This window comes from Anguilla anguilla, chromosome 13, assembly GCF_013347855.1.
Source record: "Anguilla anguilla isolate fAngAng1 chromosome 13, fAngAng1.pri, whole genome shotgun sequence".
NCBI classification, from domain to species: Eukaryota; Metazoa; Chordata; class Actinopteri; order Anguilliformes; family Anguillidae; genus Anguilla; species Anguilla anguilla.
In genome coordinates, this window is record NC_049213.1 from 32,914,625 (window position 1) to 32,930,526 (window position 15,902).

At 41.5% G+C, this 15,902-nt stretch overlaps 1 protein-coding gene across 2 annotated transcripts in view; it reads right to left on the reverse strand.

The window, feature by feature from the left end:
• The window catches only part of dstyk (dual serine/threonine and tyrosine protein kinase), a 28,724-nt gene extending 17,893 nt beyond the window's left edge, over positions 1–10,831 (reverse strand). The window contains exons 1-3 of one of the 2 annotated variants that reach the window (XM_035388447.1): positions 10,722–10,831; positions 9,489–9,708; positions 3,548–3,978 (exon numbers count right to left, since the gene is read on the reverse strand). In XM_035388447.1, the coding sequence (XP_035244338.1) occupies positions 3,548–3,978; positions 9,489–9,708; positions 10,722–10,727 (657 nt within the window). In that variant the 5' untranslated portion in view covers positions 10,728–10,831. The remainder of the gene's footprint in view (positions 1–3,547; positions 3,979–9,488; positions 9,709–10,721) is intronic. The other variant, XM_035388448.1, reaches the window with a different exon arrangement.
• Positions 10,832–15,902: the final 5,071 nt, after the last annotated feature.

The window sequence follows — 15,902 nt, forward strand, 5'->3', positions numbered from 1 at the left end:
GACTAATTCTTCAGAAGGAAACATTGGGTAGGATTGAAACAGCACTGATGCATCCCTGTCAGGACTCTTACTCGTTCAAAGTAATTCTGAGCTGGAGTCGAATGTGAGCATTACCGGCTGTAAGAATGCAATAGACAGTGATGGCACACAAACCACTTTCATAGGCTTACTGGGATGCGGTAGATCAGTGAAGCACATTTAACCCCTTTTCAGTGTGAGATCACAAATATACAAGTAAAATATTCTGAACTTCTGAGAGAAATCTCTTATGCTGATGCAACAATCACTACTGGTAACTGAAAGCATTTGAGTTCTGGAACACTGACTTAAAATTGAGAAAACATTCCAACAAACCTACTCTTCAAAGGGTTAAGGGTCAATTATCTATTCCATTCTGTTCTGTTCTGTTCCAGCCACCCTAAGGGTATTCAGCAGAGCAGAGCAGCTGATAGACTGTAGAGCTGAAAACAACGAGCAACAGATTTTGTTACCAGTACCCTCGGATCAGGATTTTGATGTAACCATAGCAACCGGATCACAGCAATTCATTTTTCCACCCATCTGAACCGCGGTCATGTGAAACGCACCAGACCAGGTCGCGTTACGCAAGAGGCAGAGGGGCCTGTAAAGCAGCGTGGGGCTGTGCTGTGCGGTACACACTCCGGGGGGGCTGTGCTGTGTGGGACACACACCGCTGGGCTGTGCTGAGCTCTGCGGTACATACGCCGCTGGGCTGTGCTGTTCTGTGCTGTGCGGGACACACCGCTGGGCTGTGCTGTGTGGTACACACTCCGCTGGGCTGTGCTGTGCTGTGTGGTACACACTCCGCTGGGCTGTGCTGTGCTGTGTGGAACACACTCCGGAGGGCTGTGCTGTGCTGTGCTGTTTATTACACACTCCGCTGGGCTGTGCTGTTCTGTGCTGTTAGGGACACACTCCGCTGGGCTGTGCTGTGCTGTGCTGTTTATTACACACGCCGCTGTGCTGTTCTGCGCTGTTAGGGACACACTCCGCTGGGCTGTGCTGTTCTGTGCTGTTAGGGACACACTCTGCTGGGCTGGGCTGTGCTGTTCTGCGCTGTTAGGGACACACTCCGCTGGGCTGCGCTGTGCCACTGTTTTGGGCATTACGGAGGGAGGAGGGGTCGGGTTTTCACTGCAGATTGTTTGCGCAGCTCTGCCTGCGCTTTGAGTCAGACCTTCCCGCCATCCCCGCTATTCCACACACAAATCTACAGAAACTGAAATGAGGAAGTTTCAGCTCTCGCACGGGTACGATGAATTCCACAGTTCTGCTGTCATACGAGGGGCATGCATGGCAGCCAGGAAGAGTACCAGGGTCTCAGGTACTACGGATGGGGGGCCCTTATATGGGATATTTCTCAAAGAATCCACAGAGCAGAAAAACAGGAGCGCATCAGTTCCCTAAATGTTTTCTGCACAGTTCTATAGACCGAAATCTTTTTCTCCCATTCACTGTTGCATGTAGTCATAGTCATATATGTACATCAAATGTGTGATGCTCAGAGAGAACAAGCACACACACGACCAAAAGAAAGCCGTTGCCATTTTCAGCACAATTTGTGACATTTCAAATTCTTCACAACTATTAATCATTTCATATGTAAAGGTAATATTAACTGATGTCAAAACTGTGAAGGGAACCTGATATACTAGTTTGCCATTAGTTTCAGAGTCACTTAACTGTCACTTTTCCAATAGTCCATGTGGGAATGTTCTCTACAAACAACTGGGACAGATTGTTCAGAAGATCCTTAGTTCTACATTATAAGTAGTAATAATAGCAGTTACCCAGAATTATAATCACATTTTATGTACTTCATTTTAGACAGGTTCATAGTAACATGTCCCACAGAGCAAAAAAACAGCGACTTATTTTTTCATTCATTGCAAAAAAAAAAATGACATGAATTCAATTAATAACCAGTAACAGCTGCTTTCCCTGAAGCCATTGGCTCATCAGGGCATTCATTTGTCCAGGGACTACGGATGACAGTTAGCTCATTAGCCAACTCCGGCACATGGAACCTGAAATGTTCAATAATGTGCATTGTCCCCATCAAATAAATAAATTAATATAATATAACCTAAATTAGCCTTTGGCCCAATATTCTGCACAATAAACTCTTATCACGTCATAAGAGTTACCCCCATATGTTGTCCTTTGTCTTTTCTGTAGTACAAATGCGATGGTGTGTACGCTACATATTTCTGCAGACAGAGTCTAAGAATTATTCAAGCTAAAGTAAACAAAAATCTATTTCCTCCACAACTCCCTGTTACCCAGGAAACTACAATAGCCCAAAGTGCTTTCTCTTGTGCCCACAACAGTGTAAATACCACACACTGCAGTCTGGGAGAATAATGAGGCAGTGGGAAAAGGAAATAATCGATCTCCATCTCTTTGCTGGCACGAAGAAACAACGTTTGTGAAATGTAATTACATGTTGTTGACACAGTGCACAGCCATTGAGTGATCCAACACCTCACATTGCAAATATTTAAATACAAATCCTTAAAATAGAGCACAAACGCCTCCATGCATTATAGCATCTACCCCCTGATCTGCACTCACAAACATGCTCTCACAAAGTTACTTTGTGAAATTATATCGTTCCTTGAAATTGTGTCTAGTGATGTTATGTCATGGACAAACTGACAAAAATACAAAAACGCAACACATTTATTTTTGGCTGATGCTGGCCTTAAACATATGTGAAGCAAGAGGATGGCCCTATGTTTTAGCTCTACAAAACTGACCACACGGTAAAAAAAAAATTAAGTCCCTTCCATTCTGGAACTTTTTTCTTCACCTTGTTCTTTACTGTGGCCCAGTCCGTCTAACCCACAGCAGTGTCTCACCTGCTGAACCACTTTCACGGGCAGCAGAATAAATTAAAAGCCAGTTCTGACGTCCCGCCCTTGCTGTGACTTGCCTTCCGCAGTCACAGAGGGCCGGAGGAAAGGTGCTCCCGCCCAGTTTTCGACATGTACCTGCAGGGCCCTGTGACTCAGTTCTAGCACAGTGTCACTGCTAGCAGCGCGTGGAAGTACCACTGCAGCGCGCACCGTGCACAAACACGCGCTATCTGTGAAATTCTGTGAAAAGCACACTACTTTTTGAATGGCCCGCACACAAACGCACGTTTAAAACGACTTTTTTTTTTTTTTTTTAAATAAAAGAAATAAGACATGAAATTCATGAAATTTAAAAGTCTGAAGTTAAAGCCTGCATCTGAACAAATTTCACTTTCCCTTATCGTTCTGAAAACCTGTCTAGCAACAATAAGCAACTGCCGAGTTCAGCGCTTACTCCACGCAACCGTCACGAAACAGCATCTGCTCCGGTTCGCGCCAAAAACCTCCCCCTCGCACCAAAAACCTCCCCCTCGCACCAAAAACCTCCCCCTCGCACCAAAAACCTCCCCCTCGCACCAAAAACCTCCCCCTCGCACCTTGCGTCTCGGACAGCAATCGCCCGCTTATCGCCCGAAATTCAGCGATCGGCCGGCGCCCGGGCCACGCACCTGCAGCAGGGGGTGATGCAGCGTGACCTCCAGCTCGGCCAGGCGGTGGGCGGGGTCCTGGCAGTCCTCGTGGATCTCCAGGTCCTCCCTGGGCACGGTGTCCCAGCGGCCGCAGTGCGCCGCCAGCTGGTGCACCAGCTCGTACTGGCCGGGCAGCGCCAGGCTGAGCCGGGTCTGCCGCCCGTGCGTGAAGCAGAGCTTGCGCCGCTTGCACCCGCCGCCCTGGCCGCAGCCCCCGCCGCCCTCGCACACGGGCAGCAGCCTCTCCGCCAGCAGGCAGTTGAGCAGCTGGTAGCGGGCGGCGCAGTCCTGCCCCAGCACCAGGATGTACGGGGTGCTGCCCACGCTGGCCTGCAGGAACTCCTCCTCGTGCCGGGGGAAGGCGATGCAGCTCAGCTGGCCTGGGGAGGGAGAGAGGGAGAGCAGAGCGACTGACCCACGTGCAAAAGGGAAAAAACGCGTCACTCCACTCAGTCAAAACAGAGGCCAATAAAAACCTAGATAAACACTGCAGCTGTACAGGTGTATGGGACCAATACTTGTGTATACAAATATTGTATACCAATACAATACTTATAATCACATAGAAATTCTTATAGGAGTATATTATCCTCCATAGCGTAAAGGTGTGTCTGTAACAGAGACCATTACTGCAAAAATTGTTGCTTCTGAAAATTGGTTTGGTAAATGATAAACCTTCACGACATTAACAGTTCTGACCTCTTGCATAATTTCACCATCTATAGCTGACAAGGAGAGGGCAGCCTAATCAGTTTTCTTCTGCAATAAGGTGTAGGACTTTTGGACCCCTTGAGATTTTTTTTTTTTTTTTACCGATACCCGTCCTTTGAGCGCTGGCCTATTTGTAACATGACCTGCATTTCACTGACATGCTATAGAGAATTAGTCTGATCATGTGTATCTTAAGGTCCATCTGTGTTCTGGTCCTGACAACAGTAGTTTTGATTCATCTCAAGTTAATAACAGGAAGTGGTCATAATCCTCTCCACTGCTGAGTCACAGTGCAGGCTGTTATATAACAGAATAACAGAGACAAAGAACAGAGGGCAGTCTGAGCTTTCTTTCTCTTTCTTGTTCTCCACCCCCCACCCCATCTCCTCAAATCGCTCCCTCGCTAGTCTTGGCTGCAAGGTTATGGCTTATGAACTGTTGCTACAGCAACTGAACTACTTTATTAATATTTTTTAAATATGTGACTGAATCTCAGGCAGACCATCTCGCCAATGCAAGTCATAACCCCCATCTGTCATACTGAATTAAGATCAGTGATGCAGCGTTAGATTTCAATGCAGTCAGGTGCAATTATAGATACCAGATTGAAATGTAAGTGCACTTAGGAGCAACTTCAGTACTACAACAGGGACCACACATCCAGCCAAGATGAAACACAATCTCCCAGTTCTAGAAAACAGCATGCATGTTTGACCTCCTGAAAAGCTGCTTACACTTTTCTGGGTCACATAAATATCCAGGTCATAGTAACAGCCACAAGACATTACACTATAAAAGTGGGACTGATACCACCTCTCTCTAGCAGGTTTTATTTATAATTGCAATTGACTGTCCCTACCAATATCCAGCATCACTTAATGGCAATAGCAATGAACACGTCTTTCTGCTACCTCAACCGGATTACCCAATATTAAAATTAAATTTTGTTAAGTCAAAGTGGCCTCACAGCATGTTTGTTATGAGATACCCAGCCAATCAGAATTGAATATTCAGATTCAAGTTGTTGTATATTAGTTTTGTGGGTGCGCAACATTCGTGAGTTGACAATAAAATTCTTTGTATCTCACACTGACAGTGCATATTGACACAACAGGGTAGGCATTAAGACTTTATTATGATTTATTTATTACTACTGATATGCGTTATGTGTGCATGCATTTTCTATACAAGAGGAGGTGCCGCCTGGCCAAAATGTGTTCTAAAAATAGATTCTTCCCAATGCTAGGATTCCATTTGGAATCAAGCACGCTATGCGATCACTCCATCTGTGAAATAACTGAAAATCACCATCGCTGGTCTATAGAGGTCCGATGTATGAAGGTGAACTGCATCTAAAAAAACTCATCAAACTCATCAAATCTAGAAAATTTGTCACCACTGGCCAAGTGGATACATACCTTAATTTCATTTTTGCGTGAACTGTCACTTTAAGACCCGGTAAATATACTGTGTGGTGCATAGCCTCACCAATGTGGCTATCACTAATATACCACAGCAGATATCACATACACCTATAGGTTTTGTAAAGCCCTTTGGAAGCTAAGCACAACATTTTTTGCATGATTTTCGTGTGCATTTAAGCTACTTCCAGAAGGATTTTTCACAAAGTGTATTTTTTAAATCTCATATAGCATGACAAGGTATTTTTACTTTCATTTCAAAAATCTTTAAAAGGCCTTCCCCCCCCCTTTCATTCACCTCTATGCATTCTGGAAAATGACTCTCTACTTAAAAAGTCTCATTAAACGTCTAAATTTATTTTTCTGAATGCTTTTCGCCTTTCTCTCCGCAGCTTGTTTAATGCTGAATCATTCCCATACTGCATAGCACCTCGCAAACTCCGCTGTCAATTTGGGAGAGCGCAGACAAGCTTGCGCTTTCCTCCGAAGCACTGAAAGGCTGCCGCCTCCTCCCCTCCCGTCACAGTTGGCTAATCAGGAGCGACGTGTCAGAGGAAGATGCTTCGAGCTTAAGCAAAAAACACGGACAAAGTTACTGTGATGTCACCCATTGACTTTCCATGGGCTTGGTGAGAAGTGTTTTTTTTAAACCGCGGAAGTGCAGTTTTCATACTGCCCGATTCATCCACAAAATACCAAAATATTGTCCAAATGACACAATAACTTAACTAATCAGCGGATGGGGAGACATTAAACAAAGAAAAACCGCCTACTGCGACTACATGTCCTTTTGGGGGGAAACAATTATTGACAACAATGTAACAATGACCTGAAGTACCGTTTCCACATGAAAACAGCCACTTTGTGTTTCCCACAAACTGTCCAGCTACATAAGAAGTTTGCCTGCCTTAGCAAGTGAAATTAGCCATGGCATTTTTTGATGAAACATGCAACAACAAACTTTGTTTGGTCACAGTCCTGTAACTTTGTGAACTTGTGAACCTTGCACTTAATTTGTGAACCTCCATTTTTGTAACATGTGAAGGTAATATACTCCTACACAAAATATCAATATACAAAATATCCAGCAATGCATTACTCCACTTTACATTAATAAGGAAAGGCCTTTTCAAAATTCAGTTAGAGCATGCATATCGCCTGAACTTTCTGTATTTAACTCAAGGGCCTAGGCAAAACTGTTGCCTAATACTAGTAGAAAGTGACACTACATTGTAGTTAAACTATTATTTTAAACAGGTGGAGTATTCATTATATTACCATTGTAAAAATGAAATATGCTATTGAGTGGAAATGAGTTTAAGGACAGTATGATTTCACCCAGATTTTTTAACAGGTATTCAGACCATGATAAAAGAAGATGTTTTCCATGAATTTATGCACATGAAATTTAATGAAGCCTAATTTAACTAGTTCTTGCTAACATTTAGACAGCAGTAGAAGCTAAACTACCTCAGATAAGTGTAAAAAGTCTCCATCAATTCCAAAACCAATGCACCTAATTATTGTTCATTAACTAATGTTCCGGCCAATGAATATTGAACCATTTTTTCCCCAGGAAGACATATAGGATCAAGGTTTAGGCAACAAATGAATGTCGAAACCCAGAGATATAGGTAGACAAACAAATGCATACAAAACATTGGGCAACGCAGCACAGAGTTATATTTAAAAACAACAGCAGCACTCAGCAGCAGAGCATTAATAACACACAGTAAGTGTGCACATTTTGCAACTGTGGCTTTAATAGGCTGAAGTATCACAACAACCTTTGTGCTATTCGGGTCTCTCTGCCTGTAGTGGACTGAATGTTGACCACCCAGATATCAGTATGCTAATGACCTACTTTGAGCATAACACCAAGAAGTATGACTTCCTCACTGAGATTTGGTTTACGCTGTCCAGCAAATTGTAGGCTGTCTTAAAGGTAGCAGAGTATTAGTGGTTTGTTGAAAAAGAGGACTTGAAAGTTCAGTGGTGGGGGCGACTCTGGCACGGATGTCGACCAATAGGGACTTGAACTCATGCATTCCAGGTGAAATAATAATAACAATACTTTATTTATATAGAACCTTTCATACATAAAATGCAGCTCTAAGTGCTTCACATAAAATGAGGGACAAAAAAGAAATATAATAAATATAATAATAATAATAATTAATATTATGTACCGTGCTGGTACATAAATAAGGTGCAAAATGCTATTGCAATTCGGTTAAATGTCATAATTCAACAGACTAACACATTCTATTGATTGTATGTGTGTTCAAATGACAGCACAGCACCAAAGGTGAGAACTATGCTCGTTACATGAGGAAAGTATGCCTGCCTCACAAGACTGCATAGTATGGTGCGAGTGCTCATGAGCTGCTTAAAGCCTTCTTAAATCTCCGGAGAATTTCTCCCTTTTTTGCATAAACGTGCCAAATATGTTAGACAGAGCTCCTTAAATCAGCGTGGCCCTTTTTAAAACCCAAGTTGTCACACAGTCGCATTAGAACACAGCATGCAGGCAAGGATATTCACTTGATGCTTTCCTCTTGTGCCAAGACAGCACAGTGACACATTAGTATACCGGAATTAAAAAAAGAAAGCCAATGCGGTTTTTATAAAATGATTTTTTTCTAAGCAGGTGCTTGCTGCACTGTAATGTACTTGCAATGTCGTGTTCTCACTGATGCGAGTTTTAAAAAAAAAAATTTTAAACAAACAAACATGAGAAGCTAATACTTAAATATAGTGGTGCCAGCTCATATAAATATGCGTTTCATTGTTGCGGATACAAAATGTAACATCGATCATGTTTACAGGTCGAACCATTTTGCTTAAACAAAAGTAATTACACTACAGGCTCTTCAGCACATGACTTTTTGGACAGAATTACAGACACAGCAACCCCTTTGGAAGCTGAGAAAAATGTTGATTCTCACAATTCAAAGGATTAAATTTCTTATTTTGAAAACCATAAACTCGGTACTGCATGGGTTCTTAGAACAACCATTGAATTCCTCAACGAACACTGAATTTTCACTTGACTCCCCCCCCCCCCCCCCCTTAAGAAAAGTCCCTTTCACTACCCATAATCTCCTTGACTAAATCCTATTTAAAACAATTTCTACAGTTGAGGTAATGGCTGGAAAATATGTCTACCGCGAAAGGTTAGGTGTTAAATTAAAAGAAAATAAGTCGTTCAAAGGTTTGGGAATCACATTTTTTTTAAATTAACCCAATAGCAGACTAAATTTAAATATAGCGCTCTAGTCATTAAAATGTCCAAAATGGGAACAACTGTATTCGCTGCGACTCAACGAGGAACTAATGCAGTTGGTCACTGTACGCGACAAATTGTGGCCGTCGTCTTTTTCCAAACAAAAACAGGCTATTCTACTAAAGCTAACACAGTACAGAGTTGTACATTATGCGGCTTGTTCTTTTCTCCTCTCCTCCGTGGATAAAAGAACCATTGTGTCTTTCTAAGCGCATGCTCCTTTTTAAATGCTGTCAGACAGCCAAACAACTTTGAGGCGACTGAACGTAAAAAACCCGAGGAGCATTTTTGACAGAAATAGCTACCAGCAATGGAAGGACGAAAGCATTGTGCTCCGTTCAAACGATATTCCTTGGGTGCAACAGTAAGAATGATGCACTCCCTAAAAATGGTGGTGGTGTTAATATGATGAGCACTTGGCCTACATTATGTTGAATTATAACGACAGTAACTGCAGGGATGAGAGAGAACAGTACGGGGAACTGGGAGTTTCTCATCTTACCTGCTTCCAATGCAGCGGCCTCCGAGCTGGCGGCAGATGCACATGCATTGCTGTAGTTCTGTCTGATCTCGCGGAAAAATGCGTTGGTCTCTTTCAAGTTCTTTTTCAGCAGTATGGAGTGTTTATTGTAACTGTTAAAGATCCTTGTCAATTCACGAGCAAGCGGGGTGACTTTCTGTGGGTTACCGCCACCAACACCCTCCATGGCAAAGCAATGAGCCTATTACAAAGACAAATTAAATAGGAGGTGTTCTTCAGTTGGTTGGACCTTGTGAAAACCCAAAGTGGGTGTGAAACGCCAATTTACAGTGAGTGCCCAAGCCTGAACTTCGATGCAAAAGGAGATTAATTCAGGCTATGAAGAGATGTCAACCCGTGTAAGGTATTGCTTTCGAGTACTTTTAAAGCGACCTCGCTAATTAGCAAGCAAGCAATCCCATTGTAAACGCTCCGCGTATAAGCAACGGGTCTCAACAAAAAGTGCAGCTTACTGGCTACTGACTACCAAGCAAACGATCTGAATAACTACTCGCTTGACATTTTAAAAGCGCCTTGATGACATAACTGCAGACCAGATTTCTCGCACACAACTGTCAAGTGTCCCAACTTGGCTAACAAATTGCTAGTTAAAGAAACTAATTTCCAGGCCCTGATTTATCACCGCTCCCTCGCCTTGATTCAATTCCATACAGCGCCAGCGTACTGGGTACCATTGCAAAGGAACGCAGAAAAATTAAACGGATTCACATACTATTAAAGCGGTAACTATCGGCGATGGAACAAAATAGAGCCGAATAGCTGTTACTTTCTCTCTTCTTTATTATTTAGCGAGCCAGCTAGAACCCCGATCTTCCAAAAGAGAGATGCGATTAACTAGCTAACCAACTAGTCAGTCAGAAAACAATAAAGCCAAATTGATGAAGTATTCCGCATCTTAATCCAAATCAGATCCGCAGGCATATCCAATACTGTAAAGGAAAAGACTTGATTTTAATTAGCTAGATAAACTAGCTAGCTAGCTAGCTAGCTACATGGCTAGCTAGCTAGCTAGATGTGCGAAATCCGAAACAGAAATCCAGACAGGCAACGATAGCTACCCAGCTAGTTAACGAAATAGCTAGTCTACCGTTATAATGCACCCACAGTTTGCCAAGGAGCAAGCAACCAATCTCGGAAATCTAAAAATTCTAATTGTTCAGATGGTGTACAGTTTCTCAAATCATCATTTTACACCTTCATTCCGATCCTGACGGAAACTTTCCTCTGTCCGTCCTGGTGTCTCCACAGCAAATACAGCGAATGAACATGCTAAAGCTAAGCTCTTCCAGACATGAACAAACACAGTTTGGGAGGGGATATTTCATAGGAGGCCGCAGCGCACCAATTGCTTTATGGGGAATGTAGGCGGCAATTTAAAGCTTATAATAAATTTAATTGCTGGGTGTTGGGAGTTTTGAACTGATATGAAACAGCTCTTCCCTGTGATTGGAAATTTGTCTTATCTTACAATACTGCCGTTCTCGCGTTTTCCCAAAGATACACTTCATAAATCATAACATAATGTCTCAAACATGCTTTTTGTGATTTTGATTTATGAAGAGCATCTTCGGCAATAGATGTCTCAAACATAAGTATTTCTAAAAGGATAAAGTTGCATAAACATATGTGTGCTTTTGAAGAGTAATCCAAATATTTAGATACTTTGAAACATTATAAGTATCACTGTTGCTAACAGTTGATGAACTTAGCCATGTTGGAAGATAATTCAGCCCAAGCACAATGCTTTCAACCAAGTTTCAGCCAAGCAAGAAGCAGTTATCAAGCTCCACCCACACAAAAGAAGTTAGCTACATCACTTACTATCACCTTTTAGCAGCTACAGTTTTAGAAGAAGGAGCACAGGCAACAGGCTTTTAGCAGACTCTTGTATCCAGGTGCAACTTTTTTTAAAAAGTTTATTTATTTATTTTTTATTTTTTACCTTGCTCAAGGGAACAACAGCGGTTTCTTACCTGGGACTCAAACCTGCAACCTTTACAAGCCCTGATCCATGACCATTATTCTACACTGCCCATGCACATGGATGGCTGTGTGGTAATGCATATGGAAGTGTGCAATAATTACAATATATTTTTTTCTGACAGCAAGAAAGACATTTTAACCTGAAAATTAATGGGGCTTCTTCTGAGAATCGGTATTTATTGCTATGTGTACTTAAACTGTACCTTTAGTATGATTTGTTTTGAATTTCGGAGGAAAATTATAAAGCATTGTTGTACCTCAGCTGTCTTTGAATATTGATATAAATGTGCGTTTATAGAATATTTATAGATTTTTCACGGCAACTCTGATCATTTTCAACAGTTTTGGCAGAGTTTACAAAGATGACAGCACAATATTTAGAGTGTTACTGGATTATGCTGTATTATTCACTCAAACTACCGTATTTTACCACTAGATGGCGACAAAAGTTACGGGAAGAAAGGCTTCACGGGCCGTATGGAAAGTCAGTGACTGACAACAATGGTATAAACGCCCATTATATGGTTCAAGAAATCTTTCTCCCAGTATTACAGCGGGGTAATCAGGGGCAGCCTCTGATCAGTGCTTGTCTAATAATTGTTAGTTTTCAGTATTTATGAGGTACATACATATTTTCAGGGGATTTTTCATAATAGCAATAATTTTTAATATGTTGCCTGCAAAATTCTGCCTACTGTATACCCAATAAATAATATCAGACAACATTATAATGCAAATTTGTTCAATTGAAATATAAATCTTAGCACATTTAATTCACATTGTTGTACATTCACATTCTTTTATCCATCCATCCATTATACCCGCTTATCCTGGGCAGGGTCGCAGGGGGTGCTGGAGCCTATTCCAGCATGCATTTGGCGAGAGGCAGAAATACACTCTGGACAGGCCGCCGATCTATCGCAGGGCACACACACACCATTCACTCACACAGTCATACCTATGGGCAATTTAGAGTCTCCAATTAGCCTTGGCTTGGCTTTGGACTGTGGGAGGAAACCAGAGTACCTGGAGGAAATCCACACAGACACGGCGAGAGCATGCAAACTCCACACAGAAAGGCCCAGGCCGGGATTCGAACCCAGGACCTTCTTGTAATGTAATTTTTACATTAAGAAAAGAAATGTAAGGAAGCAAAGAAAGTTGGATACCTTGTGAAATTCTGTGGGGAAAATAAAATCTTTATGATGTGTTGCACAGCTATGCTGAATCCCAGCTCAGGTGAAAACAAGAAATGATTGTGTTGCACGTCAGGGCAGGCATATGTAGGTCAAACGTTATTGTGCAAACAATCCTTCACCACTGTACTTTACCATCTCCCGCGAAACACGAAATATTGTGAAACAATGTTTATTTTCTGTTGTAAATTTGAACAGTTTTTCGTTTGTAGGGTCACTGCTTGTTATCATTTTGGCTGGCTTGTGCAAACAGGCAGATAATAGGCAGACCCTTGACGCCAAAGTTGCGTTTACATTAATCTCGATAAACATTGCTCAATTCAAATCGTGAGTTGTCTGTCTGAAATGTTCAGTGCTATGTTAGTTCATTTCAGAATGAATAGCTTTGTATGTTGAACTGCGCTAACAGCACTGGCCAGTTGTGATTCTACTAAAACCATAATCTGTTGCAGAATGCTAGTCCTAGTAAAAGGGAAAGGTCACTGCTTTCACATAAAAAAGTATCGTGCTCCGTCTGATATTTTCTGTTTGCATCCGCGCGAGAATAGGAAATGACTAAAAGTGAAAGAAAAAATAAGAAACGTAATATGCAGGGATCTGATTGATATAGGCTGCCAATAGAAACCGTTCAAATAGCGCTGTAGGAATAGCATTGCATTTAAAAGCTGTGAAATGACTCAGGATTATTTCTGCTATTTCAATAATGGCGATTTGCAGCATCACAGGTTACCTGCCCACAACTCTTCGGCCACTGACTCCGGTCTGATTGGCTGGGCTATCTGCCAATGAGAGCGTTTTCTGCTGGGTCTGCCGAATTGTAATAATCTAACTGCTTTGACAACACAGAATTCTCTACAACAAGCCAAGTTGGTGTTTTTTATTCAGTAATGTGCTTTATGCATGTAACAAGCTTGTTCAGATTTGCTTGTCCGGGGAATGAAATCACATTTGGATTAACATTAATCTGCATGTTTAGATGAGAGTGCGGAGGTGAAGTAAATGATAAAGTGCTGACACCAATAGCCACAGAGAGTAGATATAAGTAACTTGGAGAGCCGTTGGATCAATGTGTGAATGCCAACTGTGGTATATATGTAGGTAAATTTACGGCACTGGCCCTGGTTTAATAGTTTGTATTGCTGGTTTGATGCAATGCAATGAGAGTTGGTGTCCTAGAGGGCCCTGGCAGATGACCAAACGCAAACCACAATATCACTTCAGACCCTTACATACATAATGGCAAATACTTTCATGAGTCAACTGTCTGTTTGGGCTGACAGTGAGAAAAGGGGCCCATGGGCGTTCTTGGGTCTCATACTGTGAGTGAAAACGGAGTGACATTCGGTGCTTCGCAGATTCAGCTCCGGGCGCAGCCTGTGGGTGCGGCTGCTGCTCTTCAGCTCGTGTGAAAATTTCGGCCGACACGTTTGATCAGCTGACAGCAGATCTCTATCCGGATTGGTTATCTACTGTGATCTTCGCCCCAAGGTCTGTCAGGAATAATTTTGTCTGCCGTGAGGAAATAATACTCAGTATTGTTATTTGTTTATTTATTTATTTATTTATTTGGAGACTTAATGGGCCTTTGTTGCTTGCTTGAATTATTGGCTGGTTAATTTATTAACATAAGAAATGATGCCAGATTCCTTAGTGCAGAAGATGCAAAACCTTGCATACGCAAACCAAACAGCAGCCTGTGGAAAATTGATTCAGAGGTTAAACATGTGGTAATGGATAAAAGTCATTTTGGGGATTCAGAGTATTTTGTTATTGTTTAGAGTGGGATTTATGGATGCTGATTAAGAAAAAAGAAAGAAAAATACTTATCATTCTTTTCTTGACTGTAATGGTAAATGGATGGACTGCATTTATATAGCGCTTTTATCCAAAGCGCTTTACAATTGATGCCTCTCATTCGCCAGAGCATTTAGGGGTTAGGTGTCTTGCTCAAGGACACTTCGACACGCCCAGGGCGGGGTTTGAACCAGCAACCCTCCGACTGCCAGACAATCGGTCTTACCTCCTGAGCTATGTCGCCCTGTACTTCTCTGACTTCAACTGCTATTTTCCATTCTCTTTAGATTTTGTGTGTGTATGTGTGCTTTTTATTTTTTATTTTATTTATTTTTGTTTTTATCTTGTTAGGCATTGTTTTGTGTACTTTTATAGCATATCATATGTGTGCATCTCACTGAGTTCAGGAGACCCAAAGCTTCATGCTCCAACCATTACAAAAACATACAGAAGTCTAAACCATAAAAGTAATTTTATGTTGATAAAATCACTCAAAAATTTTAAAATTGCTGGTCACAGAAGGAAAAAAAATCACAAAGTATACAAATACATGCTTTGAATGAAATTGATGGCTTGTGACTGCAGCCATTCAGAAGTACGTTGGTCAGTGGGAGTTTATATTTCCTTTGCACTTTCTTTGTACTGAATTTGTTTTCGTAATGTAATTCATTTTAAGTTTATAAAAGAAAATAAATTACCATTTAAAAATTGACATGGACCAGGTTCAGAATTTAGATTCTACAGAGTGATGTGGGCTGAAAACGAAGAGACCCAAATAGGGAGCTGTAGTACTCAAAATGACCACAGGAGGGTGTAAAATTAATGAATTGAGTCCGATGAAAGGAACATTCAGTTCTCTCAGTCGAAAGGAACAGCCAATAATCAAGTCTAATTAAGAAATTGGTTCAAAAATTGGTTGTTTTTATGAGATTATAGAGGTTTGATCAAGCGTGCAAATGATTGCAGACAATTTTGTCAACAAGAGTAAGATTAAATTACATGGTACATGGTAATAAGTTGTACAATATCTGTTAACTGTCCCTACATTGTTTGTTGCCAGATTTCGTGTAGTTGCCAACCAGATCAATTAATTAGGTTTTTACCAAAATGAAGGAATGTGCATGACAGCATGCAGAATGTGAGTACAAACATTTCCTGTCATTGGTCTGAAGCTGTATTGTTTATACAATACTAAAAGGGAATTAAAAGCAGCAGTCTGGGACAAAACGTGACCACAGCAATTCGCAGCAGCAAATGTGTGTGGGGGTAAAAATTCAATGATTATTCAATGAAATGTAGTAACTGGTTTTTATCATTTAAAATGTGCAGCAAATCATTTAAGGCAAATTCAGAGCTTTCTTCACATTGTTTCCATAGAGGAACTGTGCACTACCGTTGCACT